The sequence below is a fragment of the Drosophila montana genome, unplaced genomic scaffold, assembly GCF_035044405.1.
Source record: "Drosophila montana isolate Dmon_TW-CO22-7 unplaced genomic scaffold, ASM3504440v1 contig_1_1, whole genome shotgun sequence".
Classification (NCBI taxonomy): Eukaryota; Metazoa; Arthropoda; class Insecta; order Diptera; family Drosophilidae; genus Drosophila; species Drosophila montana.
Window position 1 is genome coordinate 1,802,904 of NW_026996920.1, and position 12,755 is coordinate 1,815,658.

The 12,755-nt window shown below is 41.4% G+C and overlaps 3 protein-coding genes across 4 annotated transcripts in view; all 3 read right to left on the reverse strand.

Annotated features, from left to right (window-relative positions):
- Positions 1-12,755, reverse strand: part of mtgo (miles to go) — a 60,225-nt gene that overhangs the window by 32,923 nt on the left and 14,547 nt on the right. Inside the window, exons 1-2 of one of the 2 annotated variants that reach the window (XM_064679363.1) lie at positions 9,236-9,461; positions 8,088-8,559 (exon numbers count right to left, since the gene is read on the reverse strand). The exons of the other annotated variant lie outside the window; for it this stretch is intronic. The gene's annotated coding sequence lies outside the window, so the exon portion shown is untranslated. Of the gene's footprint in view, positions 1-8,087; positions 8,560-9,235; positions 9,462-12,755 lie in introns of those variants that run through there. 2 annotated transcript variants of the gene reach the window in all.
- Positions 49-1,589, reverse strand: LOC135426317 (uncharacterized). Its single transcript, XM_064679372.1, has one exon. It carries the CDS (start codon positions 1,523-1,525, stop codon positions 113-115), a length of 1,413 nt encoding a protein of 470 aa, XP_064535442.1. The 5' UTR covers positions 1,526-1,589; the 3' UTR covers positions 49-112.
- On the reverse strand, positions 3,829-5,359 carry LOC135426318 (uncharacterized). Its single transcript, XM_064679373.1, has one exon. The coding sequence runs from the start codon at positions 5,293-5,295 to the stop codon at positions 3,883-3,885; it is 1,413 nt and encodes a 470-aa protein (XP_064535443.1). The 5' UTR covers positions 5,296-5,359; the 3' UTR covers positions 3,829-3,882.

Consider the following 12,755-nt stretch of genomic DNA (forward strand, 5'->3'; position numbering starts at 1 on the left):
TTGTAAAATTAATATTCCATCTTTGTACCTATTCGTAAAAAGGGCCCCATCGAGACGGTTGTATTCCTCTCTTTTCAACTGTTGCCTATGGAAAGGGACTCGGGCTTGATCTCTATTTCTTGGTTTTTTTTTGCGTCTTTGGACGAGTCAGTAAACTTGACGTATTGGCGTCCGCCTTATCATTTATCCGACTGTAGTCAAAGGCTTTGACCATTGGCATGCCACTCTTATTGCCATAGCCTTTACCAAAGTAATTCTCAGAGGTAACTGACGTACTTTTTCCGGCCGAATATAAGGAATGCATCGAGTAGCGCCCTTTTGCTTTTTGGAACTGCAGCTCAAGAGTGTCACGCCTATATCGATGCACCTTGGAGTGCCCTAATGTTGTTCCCTCGAGCACGCGGATCTGTTCAGGATGCCGGCGGATCCAAGTCCACGGTTTCGTATCATCAAACGGTTCATGCATCAACACGGGTAGCATCACACCCATGATTCGGCGATTTTCGTTGTAACGACGGCCCGTGGGTTTTTTGGCCTTCTTGTCCCTAAACATCAGTTGGCCAGCGTATTTGTTCTCTACAACTTTTGAGTACAAATTTGAAATTTCGTTGATGCTTTGCCTAATCCGACGTCGACCTCCGTCATTACCGTACTCATCCCCCCTTTTGCCACCTTTGCCATCTGTGCCCCCTTTGCCATCTTTGCCACCGATACCACCTTTGCCACCTTTACCATCTTTGCCACCTTTGCCACCTTTGGCACCTTTGCCATCTTTACCACCTTTGCCATCTTTGCCATCTTTGCTGCCGCTGCCATCTTCGCCATCTATGTCACCTTTGCCATCGTTGACACCGATATCACTGTCGCCAGATCTGCTACCTCTGGCGACTCGGCCGTCTCGGCCATCTTTGCCATCTCTGCCATCTCTATCCCCTTTAGAATCACCTCCATTAAATGCAGAGCCAAACGTTGATGCAGCCATGAACTGATTGAAGCCCGCTGCTTGGTCCGCTGTCATACTGCCTCCTTTAAAAAAGTCCTTGCACGTTTCCCCGCGGCGGTCAAAAATTTCAGTCTCAGACCGTCTATGAGGCTTTATAGCTTCCCCGCACGGCAAATTCAGAAAGTAGTATAGAATCGTTACCAATAAATGAAGAATATACGGATGCAAGGGATTGCGCAGATTACCATCAGCATCGAAAATTCCATCATAGAGTGCACACGTATCAGGTCGGATGAAAGGTATCCGGCACCAGTTCCACTGGGAGCATTTCGGATTAAGAATTTGGCCAAACTTCTTCATAGTAAGCGAGTAAAGGAAGCGGCACACTTTGTGCAATGGCTTCATCACTATAGTGGCCAGCTCTCTTAATGCGCTCCCATTGTGCAGACACCAACGCCTTTCCTCCGACTGCCAGTGTAGATTGAGTCGTCTGCACCTTAGTGTGGGCTCTGTTTCCTCATGGCAGCTCAGCAGACGCAACGTTCTACTGAACGGTTGACGGCAGGATGGCGCGCAGAACATTGCAAAACTTATAAATTTAAAACAGGATGTGTGCGTAATAAGTTTTATTTAAAACAGAAACTCATGGATAACTAGGACCGGTATTATTGACTTCGGTTAACGATGCGGCTCCCGATTTCAGCTCTAAAGCGGCGAGAGGCTAGATTTCGGCAACCTTTGGTGTTGAACATGTCCAATTACCTTATTTTCAATTGCTTCGAATTTTATCGCATTTATACGTATAGAAAGCCAGTAAGTTTTTGTGTAGAAACCATCAAATTTGTTTTCCCTATTCACTATTAAGTTCAGGAACTTGAAACTTAAAATATATTAACGTCAGAGTAAGTGTTATACTGTGCTTTACCTCCCCCGAACTAAATCTATCATTGTTATAACCTAGACTACCGATGACATCATCAATATATCAAGAAAAACGATTTGGAAGGCAAGCCAAACAAACGAAAAAATGATAAGATTTCAAAGTATTATCCAAATATATACAACCACATCTTCTTTTTAAGCCTGACATGCACATGCAAAAAAAAAAAGCTATTGGAACTTAGAACTTTTCTTACATCTCTCCAATAGTAGCTACATACATGATTATTCGATGTTGATATGCGTTTGATCTAAAATATTTAATGCTTCGCTAAGACTGATATCGCGTGGCAGTAATAATTCCTGCATACAATTAAAACTAATTTTTATTCATAAGTTATCATATTGAGTTTTGTGAGTTTGGATTGCCAGACTTCTGAGAGCATATGCACTCGGGGTCCATTAAAAAAAATTGCTTGCTCCTTATTTTAAAATAATTATATCCTATCTTTGTATCATCTTCGTATCTTTGTAAAAATGTCCTCAGAAAATGGAACACCGAGAAGGTTGTATTGCTCTCTTTTCAACTGTTGCTTATGGAAATGAACCTGGGCTTGATCTCTATTTCTTTGGTTTTTTTGGCGCCTTGGACGGTAAACTCGACAATTTGGGATCCGCCTTATCATTTAAACGATTGTAGTTCAAGGCTTTGAGCAATGGCATGCCTTTCTTATGGGGGTGGCCTTTGCCAAAGTACCCCCCAGAGGCAACTGAGGCGTCCCTTCCGACCGAATACAAGGAGCGCATCGAGTAGCGCTCTTTTGCTCTTTGGTACTGCAACTCAAGAGTTTCACGCTTATATCGATGGACCTTGGCGCGGCCCAATTTTGTTCCCTCGAGGACGCGAGCCTGTGCCGGATGCCGGCGGACCCAAGTCCACGGTTTCGAATCATCAAACGGTTCATGCATCAACACGGGTAGCATCACACCCATGATTCGGCGATTTTCGTTGCCCATGTAACGACGGCTCTTTGGAGGTTTGCCCTTCTTGGCCTTAGACACCACTGGGCCAGGACGTTTGCTCTCCACAACACTCGAGTACAAATTTGAAATATCGTTGATGCTTTGCCTAATCCGACGTCGTTGTCCGGATTTGCCTCCGTCATCACCGTCCTCCTTTTTGCCACCTTTGCCATCTTTGCCACCGATACCACCTTTGCCACCTTTGCCACCTTTACCATCATTGCTACCGCTGCCATCTTGGCTACCTCTGCCATCCGTGCCACCTTGGTCGCCAGATCTGCCACCTTGGCTGTCTCGGCTGTCTCGGTCGTCTCGGCCGTCTCGGCCGTCTCGGCCGTCTCGGCCATCTTTGCCATCTCTATCCCCGTTAGAATCAGCTCCATTAAATCCAGAGCCAAACGTTGATGCAGCAATAAACTGATTGAAGGCTGCTTGGTCCGCTGTCATACTACCTCTTTTAAAAAAGTCCTTGCACGTCTCCCCCCTGCCATCAAAAATGTCCCTCTCTGACTGTCTATGAGGCTTTAGAGCTTCCCCGCACGGCATATTCAGAAAGTAGTATAGAATCGTTACCAACAAATGAAGAATATACGGATGCAAGGGATTGCGCAGATTGCCATTAGCATCGAAAATTCCATCATAGAGTGCACACGTGTCAGGCCGTACGAAGGGTACCCGGCACCAGTTCCACTGGGAGCATTTCGGATTAAGAATTTGGCCAAACTTCTGCATAGTAAGCGAGTAAAGGAAGCGGCACACTTTGTGCAATGGCTTCATCACTATAGTGGCCAGCTCTCTTAATACGCTCCCATTGTGTAGAAACCAACGCCTTTCCTCCGACTGCCAGTGTAGATTGAGTCGTCTGCACCTTAGTGTGGGCTCTGTTGCCTCTTCGCAGTTCAGCAGACTCAGCGTTCTACTGAACGGCAGACGGCAGGAGGGCGCGCAGAACATTGGAAAACTTATAAATTTAAAACAGGATGTGTGCGTAATAAGTTTTATTTAAAACAGAAACTCATAGATAACTTGGACCAGTATTATCGACTTCGGTTATTTTTGCTCTTTCTGAAACGCCTGCTAGTGGACGAAAACACTCGTCTATACTCTGGCTTCTTATGGAGCTCCGGTACTACAGGCTCCTCCGGCGGGCTATTTATGCTATGAATAGACCATCGAGTACGGGCGAGCTGCATAGCCTTCAACAGTGACTCCCGTCTATAGCGTCTGATACGGGCCATACCCACTTGCCCGTCCTCCTGCATGCGCAGCTGGTCCGGATGACGACGCAGCCAGGTGGTTCTCTTGTTCGTGTCGTAAGGTTCGTGAAACAGTACGGGCAGGGACTCACCGAAGTACCTACGTTCTCTTGCCGGACTTTTTTGTACATCCGTTTCTGCCGGCTGAGACTCAGGCTGGCGCTCCTGTTTTCTTGCTTTGAAGCCTGCACCCGTACGCCGATGCTTGGGCTCATCGCTGACTATATCCGAGTAGAAGTTGGATATTTGTTTAACTGCTTTTGCGTGTTGCAACTGTTTTGAAGGGGATTCATTTAGGTCTGTTTTGGCCAAGGCGTCAAGAAATCGTCTCGGATCCTCATCGTTCAAGTTCTTCTGTAGCATTTTATGCAAAATGAGTTTTTGATTCAAACGCAAGCTTCCTAGCTGTTTGCTGCCTTGGCCCCGTCGACGACCCCTCTTATCCAGCAACAACAAATCGGAGTTGAGCAAGCTAATTGATTTTCGTTCCAATTTCGCTGCGTTAAATGAAATATTATATGGACGCTCTATTGGTTTACTGGAAGCGTGCACTCGAGATGGGGTTGGGTGTACATCTGCTTTGCCATACATATCGAATTGCCATAGTTCGTTGGCCTTGATATTACCCAGGTATTCGAAGTCGATATTTTTGAGAGGGTTGTAAGTTTTATTCCCTTGAACTTCTTGGGCAAAAGGAATCGTGGCCAATTGATGAATGGGACTTGATTGTGGAGGCTCTGCAATATCGGCATTATCCGACGTTGAAATGGTCTTAATTACTTGAAGCAGCCTAAACAGACTTCTGGGATGCGTTGGATCACGCAGGTTCCCCTCCAAGTCAAAGATGGACAGGTAACGATCACAAATATCCGAGCGACACAGGGGTACGCGGCAATGGTTCCAGCCCTTGCCTTTTGGATTCAAAATATGACTAAAGTTCTGCAGCGTGATATTATACATTAACTCGGCTATCTCAGCTACGGGCTTCTCCAACGTGTATGCCAGCTCTTTGAATACTTTAAGGTTACGTCCGTACCACAAGTCCCATTTGGTAATCCGCGCCTTTCGAGACCGTTTAGATGGCGTGTGCATCTGAAACCCATCCTCCGGGCGACATTGTGGATTTCGCGCTGAACCAGGACATGCACAACTCACAGCACAGCTGCAAGTATGGACCTTTCTCCTGCAGCACATTTTTTTCCTGTGCTATAATTTTAACAGGCTTCCAATAACATTGTAATTTCGAATTGATATTTCGGGCAATGGTTACTCTTTTGCGTGATGACCCCTGCACAGCTTTGAGTAACTTTACGATTTCAATTGGGGACCACAAAACGTGAACTTAGTGGATCCAAAAAAAAAAGGTACCCAAAAAGAACTCACTTTTTGTCTTATAATTCTAACAAAGATGAGTCTTTATAAACTCTAAAATGTTTAGTGCAACTTTATGCAAATTTTCAAGGTTTTAGGACATAACTCTTAAAAGCCAGAGTGTGTATTTTGTTCTACCTTTGTAGATGCCGATCTTTATGGGCTTGGAGATAACTGGTTCTGCGCGTTTCATACATTTGCGCAAAGCAATTACAAAAACAATTACAATTATAAATAATAATCATTACTACTTTAAAGTTGCAAGCCCAGCTAATAATTTATTTGAATCACCCTAAAAAGTTTATATCTAGGGGAAACTAATTTTGTTGATAGTTTCTCAACATTTCCTCAAAACCGATAAAAAAAAAATACATTTTCAGCGTCGATTCATTAAGTACATACATATATAATCCGAAATAAAGATGCAAACTTTTTCCCAGTAAAACTGAATGAAAATAAAAAAACAAACAATATGCACCGAGCTACCGATACAAACATCCCAAATTCCCTGTATACACACACATAAAAATACACAAAGAGAATGCTACGACTGGGCTTCTTTTTACCATTATCCAACACTATTTATGGAAAAGATGATTGATGATTGATTAACATCCATGATTACCTACAAGTCCTATATGTGACTCCGGGATATGGCTAAATAGACTGATCTAAAATCGGTAGTTGTGTTATCACAAAATAGGGTTAGCTATCGATACTTAGAAATAAATTTGATATTTGCATTAGCATTAATCTCTAGCTCTCATTATTTTTAACATGCTTTAATCTGCTTTAACTGCAGATCATCAACATGCTGAGCAAAGATATGTTCATTTTTGCGGGTTACATACACAAAAACATTCTAATATACAGAACATACATATGTCAGAACCGGCTAGATCGGAGCACTGTATCATATAGATGCCCTACTATATATTAGCAGAAACAACATCCGACTACTATAAATATAGCTGCAATATACATAAGAAACTGTTCAAAAATGAACTTTTTGTATTTACAACTTTTTCTTTTCAATATATATTAACCAAAATTGTCGAATCCTTCCATACTCCTTCTAAATAACAAAATTTTATCCATTTTTTTTTTTAGAAAATATCAGTCAATAATGAATTTCATATAGAAAACTTTCTCGTTTTCAAAGGAATCTTGACCAATTTCGCATTTTCTGAGGAAATAAAACGATTTCTTTGAATTTTTTATTTTGGTGTCGACCATTTTCAATATCGGGAAAACGAATAGAGTTGTGGATAGATGGAATAGAGTTGACTTGCATACAAGCAAGAACAAGTATTAAAGACTCTTTCTCTAGATTATATAGTCAATGTGTATAAAAAGATGTCCTATCTTATCAACGTATGCTACGCAATCGAGAGCCTTGTAGAGGGTATCTTATAGTCGAGCACTCGCGAATGGAGCACTCTTACTTGTTACCTTTTCGTTTGAAGCATAAAAACAAATTTATTCATATTAATTTTGTACACTCGACGGCCGATGAGTCAAAAGAAAATTAACCAAAAGCGAAGAACCGCAAGCAACACACATAAACATAAACATAATCACAAACACAAGCACAACACAGGCACAAAGCATGAGGGCAATGACGATTGAAGTGGCCAGCGCAGATGGAAAAGTCAATAACCCCAGGGCTGACAACATCGTCATCTCGTACCAATCCATTACGTGTCGCTTCGCTTTTGCGCTGTGTAATTTCTGTTTTTGATTTCCAGCCTAAACAAACACGCAACTTTCTGTGCTTAAAGTCCGATTCTGTCTGTGCTCCGGCTGGACTGTGGTTCACTGAGTTCAGGGGCGGGGGAAGAGTATGCGCGATCTATTGGGCCGTTCGCTGCCCAAAATGCATCGGAAACAATCCGGGCAAATATTAGCTAGAATTGCGCTGCAAAATCAAGTGCAGGGGGCATGGCAAAAGCTGTGAAGCTCTCGCGCAGACATACTAAATGCTGGCTACAGTAAACACGGGCTACAGAAATCGTCTCAAACAGACCGTAAAACAATAATTACAAAATTGCATGTATTTTGTTATCATGAACAAAAACAATCAATTTGACGAGCACACGCCCCCCCCCCCTCCTCCTCCTCTCTCCGCAACCCCTTCCACGAACCCTCGTCTAAATCTAAGCGTAGATAAAAGCCTACACGAAAACCTTGACAACTTATGTGACCACATTCGAGGGCGGGGGAACATGAGGGGAATACGAAACCGAATTATTTTTATGGATGGAGATGGATTGATGCGAAATTCGGATTTTAGTGTGAATTTGCCTGTATATAAATTAGCTATTTGTCTTTTAATTTTTACTCCGATTTTGTTGCCAAATTCAGTTTCTGTGGGAAATATTGTTAAATTTAACGAGCTACGAAAGAGCTGGGAAAGTATTCTCGAACTGGAACGCAGTCTTTTTGGCCATCTACCCAGATTTTATTACTCAATTAATGGAGAGAAGGTTTTATGCATATATCTAATTAAATTCTTGTTTTTTATTCAGATTTTAAGAATTGGGTGAGAGTAGCAAACGCAAACGCCGACTTATACAAGTTTCGAAATAATTAATTAGTTCATTTTGTATACTTACAATTCGTGAAAGCTTTAAGTCTTGATATAATCCTCAAGGCATATACAGTTAATATTTCTTTAATTTTTGTTATATTAAAGTTAATTATCAACAATGTGGACAAAAGTAGTTATTGTTGTTGTAGTGTTTGGTTTGGTTTGGGAAAATGTTTGAAAACGTCGGCGTTTTGTCTAAGTATTTTATTTACTAATTGTAAATATGTTTCAAAAAATTGCACGTTTGTTTGTTTGTTTATTTAACTGTTGTATTATTGATCTTTATTTATATATTCGAGAATTGGCTAAAATTGTTTTAATCGCTTTAACAAAACAATGAACACAGCGGCGATATTTACAAATTTGTTGTTGCTGTTGATGCGTTTTATTGCACTTATTGATTGCACTTTTTGATTTTTGGACTTATATGAATTTGATGAACTTATGGCTCGATATATGTACATATGTATGTCAGCTGCGAGGAAATATTCTGTTCGCTGGTAAAAGTAAGTCGAAAATGAAACTATTAATCTTTATATAACCTCAATGTTGCCACCGCGATAAATTCAATAAACAAAAGAAGACAAAAATTGTCTCGAACGCTTTCCATGCTTCTTGGGCTCAATTTTCTATTTCACTCAGCCTGTTTATGTGTATCGCATGCTCTCTCTCTCTCACACACACACACACACACACACACAGTCACACGCGCGCAAACACATGCACACACGAAAGCAAGCAAGCAGGCACACACACACACGCACTCACTTCAATAAATATGTATGTATGTACATACATACACACATACACATATATTATCAGATTCAGACACAGCGAAATTCCGCTACACCGGATATTACAATTGAAAAGAGCGGATTCGTTTTTTAAATCAAAATCAACACAAAAATAATATACATGAATATAATAAAAAAAAAAGAAATAATTGTATTTGTCGCGATGTGAAAACGTTTGTTGTTCATACACTTAAGCGAGATAAAACCGAATACGTTAAAATCTATGCACAAAGAGCAGGATGCGAGCTAATAACAATAACAACTTGACTCGGTTAATTTTCTTTTTGCCCTGAACATGTGTTTTGCATTTGATTGATATTAATTTTTAATACGAATTTCGTTATGCGTTATGACGTTTCTTTTTCTTTCGCGCACTCACTTGAATTGCTTAAACTTTGCAACAAACAATCGCCTATTGCAGTATGCCCAATACCAGTTGTTGTTGCTTGAGTTTTTATTGTGTGTGGCTGTAGCTGTGCCTGTGGCTGTGGCTGTGGCTGTGGCAGTGGCAGTGGCAGAGTGAAAACATCGAACACGACGCGCTGCTGCCTCCGTTGCTGGAAACTCTGCCAAACCGTACAGTTTGAAAGTTAATGTCGGACTGTTCGGAATGCTGGCGCTGTTCCCTCGAACAGTCACGAAACGTGCCGACGCAGCCAGCAACGGCGATGTTGCATGGAACGCTCGTGTTGGAACGCGCCCAGTCCGAAATATTTTTAAACGACTGGAATCGAAACTGGAAGCCGAGCCGAAGTCAAAGTCGTTGTTGAGTCGCCCGCATAACCAGTGTGTGGCCGGTCCGCACAGCTGAGCGCCATTTACTACTGCAATCAACCGTTAGATACATATTTATCTAAAAGATAGGCCGCACGTATGTACATACATACGAACACACACATACGTAAAAAAGCAACGAGCGGCCGCGTTGTCATCGTAGTAAAAGCAAAACCGGTAAAGACAGCCGCAACGTTGCATTTTGTGTGGGCGAAGAGAGCAGGTCCAAGAGAGCCAGCCGCAACGAAAGAGAAAAAGAGAAAATCTGTTGCACTTTAACTGCAATTCATATTGGGGTTGCAGTTGGCTTAACGCTGGTATTAACATTTTCAAGAATGCCACGAACGCAACCTATTCGTCATCTGATCATGTTTGAACATTTTCCACACGAACTCGAACAAATGAAATGAAACTTTGTTCATATTGAGCCAAGGGGAAATGTTAATCAGTTACAATGCAATAAGTGCAAGTGCTTGGAAATAATTGTTTACAAACTCCCTTGCAAAATCGACCGTTAGAGCAACAATTATAGAAACGAAAAGCCAGATTACCACAGAATGTAGCTCACAGATAACCCCCAAAGGTCAGAAACCGAATTTCTGAGAATGGTGCCGTCGACTTTATCAATTATAACTACACCAACGAAAAATCCAGCCTGGCGATAACATTTGAACTTTAGACTGTAAAGTTTAGAGGTAGAATTCGAATGCATGGCACAACAAAATAACAAGAAGAAGAAGCAACCCAAGAGTACCCGACTAGGAGATACCACAAGCCCAGCTCCGACCTGCCGTAACACACATACATGTACACATGCATGTACATGTACATGTATGTGTATGTGTGCACATGCATTCGACCTTCCTTCTATAGATACCCTTCACTACTCGTAAGTAGTTCATAAGGCACAAAGCGGTTCCTGCTCGACTGCCTCGAGTGCAGCTCACTCGCGAGCTTAACATGGCGATCTCCGCTTTTGTCAGTGTGTGTGTTTACCTGAGCATTACCTTGCGCTTGCGAATGTCTGCGTGAGAAGAACCAGTTTTTCGCTTGCAGCTTCGCATTTTTGTAGCTTTCAGCTCTTAAGCTACCGACTTGCTGTTTGCTAATCAGAATTATGTACATATACATATATATTAATGGAGAATTGCAAAGAATTCAACAATTGCAGAAGTTTTTTTTTATTTTGTGCCAAATAATTTCCAGATATCAATGCTAAGAGTTAAGTTAACTGAGCCTAGAAAACATTGTAAACAAAAAACATAAATATATAATAATATTTATTAGGTAACCTGGCTCAACAGGTGTAACAATTATTTTTCACTTCACATTAGATATCTCGTCCCAAAGACCCAAGTCTAATTTTATGCCTTTATATTATTCTTAGCTGTCTTATTTATACATTTATTTTTACTTCTATACTTTATTCATGTGAATTCGTTAGTTTCACAAGGAAGAGTTAATATTCTCCACTATCTACTGGCGAGCATTACTCGGTCTGGGATATTTTAGTATTAGTAAAAAATGAATCTTGCCAGCTTTCTGGGACTGTCAATATGTCAGTCAGTAAGTCAAGGCGAAAAGTTTTGTTTACACAGATGTGGGTTGACACAGAAATTCTAATTAGAGAACGGAAGAAGCATGTTTATGATTATTTCGTTAAGTGAAAGAAGGGTATATTAATTGCGTGCAATGTCTAGTTAATTAAAAGTTCATTTCGTTGCCATCGTTCTACAGTCATTTGTAAATTTGATCTTCATATGATATTAATGGACTTCTATTTTAAGACGGAAGTCTCTTAATGAGATGGACAAGCGGTTACAGGGTATAAAAATGTCTAGACTAACAATAGCTCAGTGCAGGCCATATGTGTTTGCCATCGAATAAATTGAAAACTTTGGTGGCAAAAGAAAATTTGGAAAATCGTGAATGCATGTGAACTGTTTGCTGTGTGAGGAGTAAAACAGATGCAAACTGAATAAATAGTGTATTTGGTGGCAGCCACCGCATCGCAATAATCACTCTGATGATTATGATGTTAAAGTTGCTCGAGCCGGCTTGACTGGGTTTTGTGGCAGCCTCGCACGGCAACGGAATGGGACACTCTAATATAATTTACGACACTGTAAATGACTACGACGGCATAAGCCCTGCAGCAGTCAAGCCGACACACTCTTCGCAACCTGCAAAGTATCTCTGGCCCAAAGTATCTCTGATATTGTAGTGCCAGTCTCCGAGTCGCTCCTCCTGCCCCCTCCTCTGCTCTCCTCTCCTCCTCGGCCTAGCTTGGCTTCGTCTCCGCATCAATAGCTAGCTGGTTGGCCGCTTGGTGTGGGAAAGAATGCAATAAAGGGAATTTCCAAGACTTGGCAGCCTCGCACATAATGTATCTTTGTATCTCTCTTAAATACTACGCCAAACGCTGCTTGGCGCATTGACAATGTGCAAATAGCAGAATGCTTCTCGTCCGAGATACAAATATCTAGACAAAGTGTGTTTATGTGTTCGAGTGCGTTTCTGCGCGAGCCGAGAGGCCAAAAATATTTGCCAATTAATCAAAACCTGCAAATAATTTCAGTATTTTAGCGGCGCGCTGCTCTGTGGCACAGATTTTTACATTTAAATATTGCTGCCACATTTGTAACATTCGTTGCGTAAATCAATATTCAGACTACGCCCGCGCCCAAGCCAGTCACATCCTGTTTCTCACATAGCTACTTAACTGCACACACTTCCACGCATGATTTCTCTTTCTATGCAAACTAGTCTCCTAGCGGGCAATTACCCAGCTTTGCCCGGACCAGGTTTCTTCTGCATAGCTAACATGTACCTTACAAATAAATGTGCACAAAGAACTTCAAAAAATTAGTCTGAAGTCGTTTACACGACAATCCAAAACGTTTTCACACAACCTCATTCCGCCAATTTTCCACACTTGCGGGTGGAATTTCTAAAAAACCCTTTTTACCGTTATTTCGCCTTATGTAAGAGTAAGAATATCAGTCTATATAGTTTAAATATAAACGGTTATCGATGATTTAAAGCAAACTAGATCCACGCGGGCAACAGAAGGACTTACGTTTAAGACTCTTGGATGTGAGTTCGACAATATATAGTTATCTGGA